At 45.0% G+C, this 11,525-nt stretch overlaps 1 protein-coding gene across 1 annotated transcript; it reads left to right on the top strand.

Annotated features, from left to right (window-relative positions):
• On the top strand, positions 2,179-6,120 carry LOC110431916 (probable linoleate 9S-lipoxygenase 4). Its single transcript, XM_021451724.1, has 8 exons — positions 2,179-2,520; positions 2,631-2,920; positions 3,058-3,301; positions 3,399-3,758; positions 3,853-3,959; positions 4,063-4,170; positions 4,259-4,566; positions 4,687-6,120. The coding sequence occupies exons 1-8, from the start codon at positions 2,310-2,312 to the stop codon at positions 5,738-5,740; spliced, it is 2,682 nt and encodes an 893-aa protein (XP_021307399.1). The 5' UTR covers positions 2,179-2,309; the 3' UTR covers positions 5,741-6,120.

The following is an 11,525-nucleotide window of genomic DNA, read 5'->3' as shown; positions in this document are numbered from 1 at the left end:
GTAAACAATTGGACACATCGTATTAGTGTTTATTTGGTCTATATGATCGCTTATTAAACGGATTGGTCCATAGGCGATAGGCCTAGAAAACGCCTTGCACAGAGCATTACCGTTTATAATAATACCATGAAAACGCCTTGCCTGAGCAATCCGTTTGAAGATAGAGGTCGTTATGGACTAGCCACACGGCACGCGGTGGTATCGGCCTGCACCGTTCACACCTGGCACCGCGGCAGGGCCCAGCCAGGCAGCCAGGCTGGCTGTCCGTCCATATGTGCATTTTCGGCAAAAAGCGAACGTGGAACACGGACACGGTCAGGGGGTGTTTAATTCTAGAAAAATGCAAAATACAAAATGTCAACTATTTTGGAATAATAAAATACAAAATTTTCAGAATTATGTTTAGTTTAACTAAAAATGCAGAAGTTATTGTCTTCATGAAGGCCACTTGTGGTTTTTTTTTTTTGGGGGGGGGGGGGGGGAGGGAGGGAGCTCTTGAGGCAACTCTCTATTTTCACCATTCCAACAATTTTCTTGTTATTATCACCATTACTAGTTATGAAAGCACATGAATCCATTTGTGGTTTTTTTTGGGGGGGGGGGGGGGAGCTCTTGAGGGAGACATGAGGCCAAAATCCAAAATAGTTGTGCAGTTTTTTGTGCGAAACAAGTATAAAATCTACCTCATGTCTCTCTCTTCTTTGAAACAACTGCACAACTCTCTATTTTCACCATTCCAAGAGCAGAAAGCACAAAAAAGCAGGATTCATGTGCTTTCATAACTGTAGTATCCAAAAACAGCTACTTCTGAAAAAGCAGGTTCTAGTTCCTACTCTTTTGGTTAGGGCCTGTTTAGATTGGGAACGAAAATTTTTTGGGTGTCACATCGGATATGTCGGAAGGATGTCGGGAGAGGTTTTTAGAAACTAATAAAAAAACAAATTACATAGCTCGTCAGGAAACTGCAAGACAAATTTATTAAGCATAATTAATCTGTCATTAGCATATGTGGGTTACTGTAGCACTTAAGGCTAATCATGGAGTAACTAGGCTTAAAAGATTCGTCTCGTGATTCTTAACTAAACTGTGTAATTAGTTTATTTTTTATGTACATTTAATGTTCCATGCATGTGTCCAAAGATTCGATGGGATGGATAAAAAAATTTTGGATAGGGAACTAAACAGGGCCTTAGTCTTTTTGGATTTTTGAAAGCAAAGTCAGCTCCTAAAAACCCAACCAAAGTCATCCTAAACTGTCTCCAGAGCTTGGCAACCATGTTTTCGGAAGAAAAAGGGAATAAAATAAAAACAAAATCTTGAGACAATATTTATAATATATGAGAATGTAAATGTTCTCGAATCAATAACGTTCGAATCAATAACGTGAATGTCTAAACATGATCATATTTTACGCTTTTGGCTGCTAAGCTCTAGAACGACTAGCAAGATTTCCCGTTCAGCTCGTTAAAATTTGGCTGATAGTGATTTATGGTGAGAAAAAACACTACTATTTTTTCTTTAAAAAATACGACGGATAAGTTTAAGCAAACAATTGTTATATTGTTCAGTTTACAGAACGTACCAGCCTGCCGATCGCATTCACTGTCCCTGCAATTTTTGCATTTTATTTCTAGCTCTTTTAAAAAAAATCTAAAAATAATATTTTCAGAATTTTATTTTTAGAACTAATTCGTTTGGCCGTGCCACGTGTAGCCCGAGCAGCTGGCCTGTCATATTCAGCACCTTTTGTTTTAGGCCTTATTTAGTTATAAAAAAATTCAAGATTATTCATCACATCGAATCTTGCGGAGTACAAAATATAAACGTAAATAAAAACTAATTACACAGTTTAACTGTAATTTACGAGATGAATCTTTTAAAGCCTAATTAGTTCATAATTTAACAATAATTAACAAATACAAACGAAAAGTGCTACGGTACCTAAAATCCAAAAAATTTTCCAACTGAATAAAGAGTTATCAAAAGAGTTGCTCTTGGGAGAGCCACCCGTTGCCGAGCACCTTTTGTTTTGGCTATGCTTGTCTCGGTGAGCCCCTGGTCCCCTGCTGCAGTGCCGTGTGTGAACAGTGGAGGCCCGGTACCACCACGTGCCGGCGTGCCGCACGCGAGCGTGGCTGCTAGTCCACGACGGCCTATAATTAGGACCCACTGCCCCAGGCTTCCCAGCTCGTGTCAGCAGACAAACAGCAGTAGAAGCAGTCCAGTAGACAGACAGCAGCCCAAAGTGTTGTTCCATTTCCATAGCCCCGCTTGCTTTTGCTGGGACATCGCATTGGCAAGCAGGCAGGATGCTGCTTCACGCGTTCGCGGACCGGCTGACGGGGAAGAACAAGGCGGCGTGGAACGAGGGCCGGATCCGGGGCACCGTGGTGCTGGTGAAGAAGGACGCGCTCGACTTGGGCCACTTCCAGGCGTCGCTCCTCGACGGCATCCACCAGATCCTCGGCCAGGACACCGGCCTCACCTTCCAGCTCGTCAGCGCCACCAAGGCCGACCACCGTATGCTCTTCGGCTCCTCCCGCTCCTCCTCCCACGCCACGCCTATCTACGCGGTTCATTTAACAAGGTTTTTTTTGTTTCGAAACGGCACGCACGTACGCGAAACGCAGGCAATGGGGGGCGAGGCAAGGTTGGGAAGGCGGCGCACCTGGAGGAGGTGGTGGTGTCGCTCAAGTCCAGGACGGACGGGGAGACGGTGTTCCGGGTGAACTTCGAGTGGGACGAGTCGCAGGGGATCCCCGGCGCCGTCCTCGTCAGGAACCACCAGACCGAGGAGGTGTTCCTCAAGACGCTCACCCTGGAGGGCGTCCCCGGCAAGGGCACCGTCGTCTTCGTCGCCAACTCCTGGGTCCACAACCACAGGAGCTACACCCAAGACCGCGTCTTCTTTGCCAACGACGTCAGTGGCGGATTCCTTCCTTCCTTCTGCCCCGGCCCCTTTGTTTTCCCCCAATGCTTAATTATGTATTTCTGCGTCATTTGTCATCCTGCTGCTGCTGCTGCTGCTTAAGATATCCTGGTCATATTATACTGCAGACGTATCTGCCCAGCAAAATGCCTGCCCCGTTGGTGCCTTACCGGCAAGATGAACTCAAACTTCTCCGAGGCGACAACAACCATGGGCCATACAAGAAGCACGACCGTGTGTACCGCTACGACTACTACAACGACCTTGGTGACCCAGACAAGAGCAAAGACGACGCACGTCCGGTCCTTGGTGGCACCCCAGATCACCCATATCCCCGCCGCTGCAGAACCGGCCGGGCCCCAACCAAAACCGGTGCGCATTGTGCATCTAAAACTATTAATTGAAAACCGTACATGCATCCAAACACTTGACTAATTAAGTAAGAATCCTCCTCTGTTAATTAATTCAGACCCCAAGTCAGAGAGCAGGCTTAATCTCCTGCAGATCCTGGCCCTGGACGTCTACGTCCCTCGCGACGAACGATTTGGGCATCTCAAGATGGACGACTTCCGTGGCTACTCTCTGAAGACGGTAGTCGAGGCTGTTCTTCCGTTGATAAATACAAAATTCGACATCGTCGGCGTACCGGAGGAGTTCGATTCCTTTGAAGACATCCTGAGGCTCTATGAACTTGGTCCGGAAGCGCCGAATCACCCGATACTGGCTGAGATCAGGAAGAAGATCCCCAGTGAGTTCCTTAGAAGCCTTCTGCCGGTTGGTGGCCACGACGACCCTCTGAAGATGCCCCTTCCACATGTCATCCAATCAGGTTGGTTTTTTTTGGTAATTTTTTGTGTCAATCTGGTAGCTAGTGTTTGCATGATTGCGCCTAAATCTTGCATGGTTTCTTGGTACTACTCTAGACGCGCGAAACAAGGCTCCACAAGATAAGTATGGCTGGAGGACTGATGAGGAGTTTGCGCGGGAAACGCTTGCAGGCGTGAACCCAGTGGTTATCAGACGACTAGAGGTTAGACCCTTGTATCAGATTCAGATTCAGATGCGTCGTCTTCTCCTATAAAGTAATTAACGTTGTTTCTAACATTATTAAAAATTGTCTTTCATGATCGCAGACGTTCCCTGCTACAAGTACTCTGGATCCAAGAGTGTATGGTGACCATACCAGCAAGATAACCGAGGCTCACATTCAGCACAACCTGGAAGGCCTGACAGTGCACGATGTATGCGCGCCACTGAACAACTGAACACCATTTGCATGCATACAGCATACATAACTGAAACATTCTGATCACAAACCATTATGTGCAGGCACTGAGGAAGAACAGGCTCTTCATCCTAGACCACCACGACCACTTCATGCCGTACCTGGACCGGATCAACAAGCTGGAAGGCAACTTCATCTACGCCACCAGGACGCTGCTGTTCCTGAAAGACGATGACACGCTGAAGCCCATCGCCATCGAGCTCAGCTTGCCCAACCCAAAAGGCCAGCGGCATGGCGCGGTGAGCAAGGTGTATACTCCTGCCCACACAGGCGTGCAGCACCACATCTGGCAGCTCGCCAAAGCCTACGCCTGCGTCAATGACTCGGGCTGGCATCAGCTCATCAGCCACTGGTACGCATAGTACAGAGACCAGCCATCTTGTGTCTGATCGATACCCTGCTACTACCGCTAGTGCTACTGAAATTAACACTGACGTTCTGTAATACGTGTGTGCCTTCGTTTTGTTCGTAGGCTGAACACGCACGCGGTGATGGAGCCGTTCGTGATCGCCACGAACCGGCAGCTCAGCGCGGTGCACCCCGTGCACAAGCTGCTGCGCCCGCACTTCCGCGACACCATGACCATCAACGGCCTGGCGCGGCAGACGCTCATCAACGGCGGCGGCATCTTCGAGTTCACCGTGTTCCCGGGCAGGTACGCGCTCGAGATGTCCTCCGACGTGTACAAGAACTGGAACCTCACCGAGCAGGCCCTCCCCAACGATCTCATCAAGAGAGGCGTCGCCGTGGCGGACGGGAGGAGCCCGTTCGGCGTCCGCCTGCTGATCAAGGACTACCCGTACGCCAAGGACGGGCTGATGGTGTGGTGGGCGACCGAGCAGTGGGTGAAGGAGTACCTGAGCATCTACTACCCCCACGACATCGACGTCCGGCGCGACACGGAGCTGCAGGCGTGGTGGACGGAGGTCCGCGAGGTCGGGCACGGCGACCTCATGGACCGCGACTGGTGGCCCAAGATGAACACCGTCAGGGAGCTGGCCAGGACGTGCACCACCATCATCTGGGTGGCGTCGGCGCTGCACGCCGCCGTCAACTTCGGGCAGTACCCGTACGCGGGGTACCTGCCGAACCGGCCGACCGTGAGCCGGCGGCCGATGCCGGAGCCCGGCAGCGACGACTACAGGAAGCTGGAGACGGGGTCGCAGAAGGAGGCGGACACGGTGTTCATCCGCACCATCACCAGCCAGCGCCAGACCATCGTGGGCATCTCGCTCATCGAGATCCTGTCCAAGCACGCCTCCGACGAGGTGTACCTCGGCCAGCGCGACGAGCCGGAGCGCTGGACGTCAGACGCCAAGGCGCTGGACGCGTTCAAGAGGTTCGGCAGCCGGCTGGTGGAGATCGAGAAGCGGATCGAGAAGATGAACGCTGACCCGGCGCTCAAGAACCGGAACGGGCCGGTGAAGGTTCCCTACATGCTGCTGTACCCCAACACGTCGGACGCCACCGGCGAGAAGGGCGAGGGGCTTACTGCCATGGGCATCCCCAACAGCATCTCTATCTGAGCAGAGATTTGTTTTGTCCCGCCGTGGATGATACTACGTGCTGCTTATTGGTAGCTATATATATGCGTTCGCTATTGTCAGCGTGTGATGTGTTGATGTGTTTCAACTTTTAATTCGTCAAAAAAAAAAAACGTTGACAGGGGCGTCTTTGGTGGAGATCTGGACCACATTTCAAGTGTCTCTGATGGTAACAGTAATGAATGATTCATCGATCTGTTATCCCGTAAAAAATGATAGTGTTCGATTTGTAGTTTTATTACACAAACGGGTTACAGAGGGAAAGCGATTGCATTACATTTGTATGCTTTAGCTTGGTCCGTAATTCATTACCATGTAATCGGATACATCTTTTCAGAAATTACGCTATCCTTTCACTGTAATCCATTATCAAAGACTATTTCTCATGTCCCTTTGCATTTGCGTTTGCAACGGTTGGCCAAACATCGAGATGGTTTTAGGGTTAGAACTGCTTTTAGGTACACATGTGCTCACTGATGCACGTAGGCACGTTTTATTATTCATATATATATATATATATATAAATAAACGTGTTTGATGGACCGAGCTAATATATCATCATCTCGCTATCGACACCTATATAACATTAAAAAAATGCTTAGCCTGCGTTCTGCATAGCTCCACTTTACAAATCGAGCAGATTTTGATATAAGGGGCTATTTGGTTAGGATTATTAAAGTTTAACATGTACTGTAACCTCTTCATTTTATTTAGTAATTAGTGTATAATCATAGACTAATTAGTGTTAAAATATTCGTCTCGTAAATTACTCTTTAGTCATGTTTTTAGTTTTGTAAATAGTTAGAGCCTAAAGTAAAGCAAAATAGCTACTAATAGTGGACATAAAACCAAAATATCCTTCTCTTTTTTTTTTCATATTCTCCTATTTCTTCTTCTTGTCCGCATAACCTTTTCTCTGATCTACTTCTTCTCTGGCAGCCCCGACGCCCTGTACCCCGGTTGGCCGTGTCATGTGCGTGTCCTTTTCTCAATGCAGGGCAAAACGGCCCTTCGTCCTCCCAGGGGCCCACTAGGGTAAGGCCTTGTTTAGTTCCGTTGTCCAATTATAGACTAACTAGAATCAAAAAATTCGTCTCGTGATTTACAGGCAAACTGTGTAATTAGTTTTTTGTTTTCATCTATATTTAATGCTTCATGCATGTATCGTAAGATTCGATGTGACGGAGAATTTTAAAAACTTTTTGATTTTTGGGGTGAACTAAACAAGGCCAAAGTTAGAACTAGATAAAACTATACCCTCGGTTAAAAAAAGTTATCCTTTGTCTCAGTAGGTTTTGAAAGCACTTGAGTGAAGCTATTTGATGTTATTCCGTTTGATACAAAATGATTTGAAATAGCTATAAGAGCCGGTGTTGATGATATACTAAAAGAGACCTTAGAGCATCTCCAAAAGTCTTTGCAAATCTCACTCTCTAAATCATCATTTAGAGAACCATTTTTATAAAAATCGCTTTATATATTTCTTCACTTTCCAACAACTTTTCTATCTCTCGTACGCACTCTACGGAGCCATTCTCGTCTTCTATTTTTGACTAGCAAAAAATTCAGAATAAAAGATGGGTATATTTGCATAACCATTTAGACAAACTATTGGAAGATATTTTTTTCACTAAAATCTCTTTTCCTAGCATTTAGAAAGGATTTAGAGAGCTCTTGGAGTTGCTCTTAGAGAGCAACTTCAAGAGACTCTCTAAATCTTTGCTAAATTCTAGGAATAAAGTTTTTGAAAAGTTATCCTCCAACAGCTTGTCTAAATGATTATGCAAATATAGTTATCTTCTATTCCGGATTTTTCGCTAACAAAAAATAGAAGACGAGACTCTTTAGAGTGTGCATGAAAGATAGAAAAGTTGTTGGAGAGTGAAGAAATGTATAAAATAATTTTTATGAAAATAGTTCTCTAAATGATTATTTAGAGAGTGAAATCATAAAGACTCTTGGAGATGCTCTTAGCTGAACACAATATTATTATAAAAAACCGAGCGTGATATTGGGGTTATTAGCGCTACACTAGAAAGAATGGCACTGCAAGTCCTACAACATGTTTATTTAGCTGATAAGTCATGACTAAAAGTACTATTCGCTGATTTATTGTAAGGAAAAAATACTGCTGAATGGCTAGCATATTCGACTAATAAATTCAAATGAACAGGCCTTTCCATTGGAAAAGGGAAATGGAGAAAACTATCTGACGATGATCCTACACTCCTAAAAAAAGGCGTTTGGATCACGTGCTAAAGTTTAGAGCCTATTCACTTGAGCTTATATGTCAAATCTACTAGTCATCTAGTAGTATTTTTCTCTCAAAAAAATTAGTGAACGATACTTTCAGTCATGGCTTTTCAGCCAATGAACATCACTCAAATGCTAAATAGGAGAATTAAATATGATCTACTTATAAAACTATAATTGAATAGGATTAGATTAATTAGCAAGACGAACCTATTAAACCAAATTAATCTATGATTAGCATATATTTACTGTAGCACCATATTGTAAAATTATGGACTAATTATGTTTAAAAATTCGTCTTGCAAATTAGCTGCCATATGTGTAATTTGTTTTTTAATTAGTCTATTTTAATACTCCCAATTAATTAGTATCTAAATATCCTATATGACAGGACTAAAGTTTAATCCCATAGTATCAAACACCCCTAACACGGTTGGTTGATTACTTGATTATTAGCAGGAGCACCAAAAGTGCTGCAGCACACCACAGCTGTGCCAAGCAAGCTGACACGAGCGAAGGGAGGAGAGAAAAAAAAAGGCACTGCAATTCAAAAAAATTCACGAGTGCAACAATCTGCCGGAAACAATTCCTCTAACTTGCTGGCTGCCGTTGGCGGTGGCGCCACGACACGGGATCGGCGTGTGCCTCAGCCCGGCGCCCGCGCGATCTCCTCTTTCTCCTGTTTCTGAAGTGGGAACAGCTCTCCCTCCGCCGGTGCACGCACGGCAGGCGGCAGCACTAAAAACCGCCGGCGCGGCGCGGGCGCATGGCGAGATGGCCGGGAATGGGTTCCTCCATGCTCGATCAGTCGCCACTCGCGAGGCAGCGTGATCTTAGGATCCATCTGAGGTGCAGCATGGACACGGATGCGAAAATGAAAACGTCTCGTAGCCTTTCCAGTTTCGAAGTTCAGCGATCAGGTCTGCCTGCCACGGTGGTGTGCCACCTGTGACCGTGAGAGGCCCTTGTGTGCGTCCGTACCAACAAACGGACAAGAAGTCGGCAACAGTAGCCTCTAGCTAGGGTGAAGCGCTGGAGATAGAGAATTGAGGAGAAAAAACATCAGAAGATAAGAAGGCAGGCTGGAGCAACAAGACGAACGAATACCGCTCTGCCCATCTCGGTTTGCCTCCTGCTCGCTTTTGTCTTACAGTAGTACTGTATTTATCAGTCTCAAGGCTCTTATATCATTTATAATTTATAATAACACTAATAATATATATTTTATTTTTTTAAAAAAAAGAGGAGATTGTTTTTTTTCCTAGTGATGAATTGTATCATCGTTGTGCACCATGCCTTCGTGTGGCTTACGTCCTCGCTGTGTATCTTATCATGCGCTATACGTAAGCGACAACAGTTTTATCTCCACGTATTTTGAGTTTTCTCCAATTCCGTGTGGCTTACATTCTCCTTGCCACGCCTCTCATGTTTTTTTTAATACCATGTAGCGTATTTTATTGATTTGCAAACATGGTTAGATCATTTATCAAACTCTCTAAAATGAAACTAGAGAGTTCATCCACCCAAATACGCAAGACTTTCCAAGAAATAGCTTCCCCAGCTAGTATATGCGCCACCTGGTTTGATTCCCGGTCATAATGTTCAATAGAGATAGACTGGAACTCCTGCCAAAAATAATTATATATGTCGTTTATAGGTGCCTCAGCTGCTGCCAAAAAAAACCCTTGTTACATTGTTTCAACCACTTCCAAATAATTTGATTGGATTATAATTCTATTGTACCTGATGTGTTGTGCCAATAGTAGACCATTTTTTACTGCCATTACATCAGCCAATGGAGCATCAACCACATGCTCAAAATATGAGTGTGAAGTTCCTATGAATGACCCACTAGAATCTATCTCTGATTACAACACTTATCCTTCCACTTTCCATCTCTAAACTTGTATCAACATTGGTTAATAGGTTACCTTATGGAGGTTTCTTCCACACTTCTTTCTGAATAGGCTACACTTCTCCATAGCTCTCTTATAATTTGTCGTCAAAGGTGGCAAAGGCCGAACATGTTGGATGTTGGATAGTTTCTCCATGGACAAACTTCCTCCGCTCCCACCAGATGAACCATCCACCTGTTAAAATGAGTTTGGCTAGCCCAACTTAATTCAAGTTCTCTACAAGTTTTGATTTAGACATCAACTCAGCCACCGAGATCAATCATGATCTATCTACTTCCAAAATTCTTTCTATCTCCTGCCAAACCCTATAAGTATCTCGGTGTTGACGACACGTTCTTATCGTTAAATGAATAATATCATTAAATTTTATAATAAATCTAAAAAAATACTAAAATATTCAAGGATTTGAACCTTGAACTTGATTGGACAAGTTCCAACACAAGTAACCATTCGCTTAGTTCGCTATATGCTACTTTATTTATATAGCACTACAAGTAGTTATATTTTTTATATGAGTATATGACACATTTGATCATAAAATATCATGCAATGATGTGACTAGCATATAAACCAATACTAAAGTTTTTTTATTAATTAGATCTTGCAGTGGTAATGACTTTAACACAACTGGCCACTTTTTTAACGCATCGCACGCACACGGTCAACGCATCTGGTCCCCCATGCGTGTCACCTTCTTCCTTCCCACGTAGCTCCTACCCTCCCCTTCTAGTGGCGGCGGTGGGTTTTGGCGACACCGACATCGGCACCGGCGAGGTAGGCGGCTTCCTCCTCCTCCTCCTTCTCCTCTTGGATTTGCGAGTTAGGGTTCCGTCAAATCCTCTCTCTTATCTCCCCAAACTTCGGTGAGCTTAAAAGGAAGGTTTGGTGGGAGGAAGGCCAGTCAGGCGATGAGAATAACTGGAGGGTATTTAGGGGCCCTAGCGGCAGTGGTGGCGGCCGAACGAAGTCAGGGCAAGGGAGCTCTGGCGAGAGGGGGGAGAAGGTAGTGGCGTGCTAGAAGCCCTAACGTGCCAAGGCAGGGGCAAGGGCAACTAGAGAGGAGGGGCGCCGGAGAAGAGAAAGGCAAGGGAGAGAGAGCCGCTGGCCTCAGAGAAAAAGACGGCCGACCATTTTTTAGGTGTCCTCTTGTGATATTTATGTAGGGATCTCTGCGTTGAAAAAAAGACTCATGATATTACTAATAACATTAACCTTTTATGCACAGTAAAGTTTTGCTGAGGTGGTGATGATTAAGGGTGGCAATGTGGCACTGATGGTATTAGGCCTTGTTTAGATCAAAATCTTTTTAAATTGGCTACCGTAGCATTTTTGTTTTATTTGGCAAGGCTTAAAAGATTCGTCTCATAATTTACAGGAAAATTATATAATTAGTTTTTGTTTTCGTCTATATTTAATGTCCTCTGTATATATCGACAAATCTCCTACAACTAAAAAGAACAAAAGTAAGACCACCAGATGGTGCGACTTTTTTTGGGTCGCTCCCGCTCCCCTCTACGTGCGAAACAACCGATGCCGTGCCGTATAGGAGGTGGAAGGGTGAAAATTGAAATAAAAAACAAGAAATGATTCCTGATGCA

The sequence above is a fragment of the Sorghum bicolor genome, chromosome 1 (assembly GCF_000003195.3).
Source record: "Sorghum bicolor cultivar BTx623 chromosome 1, Sorghum_bicolor_NCBIv3, whole genome shotgun sequence".
Taxonomy (NCBI): Eukaryota; Viridiplantae; Streptophyta; class Magnoliopsida; order Poales; family Poaceae; genus Sorghum; species Sorghum bicolor.
This window is presented reverse-complemented; position numbering and strand designations above follow the sequence as displayed.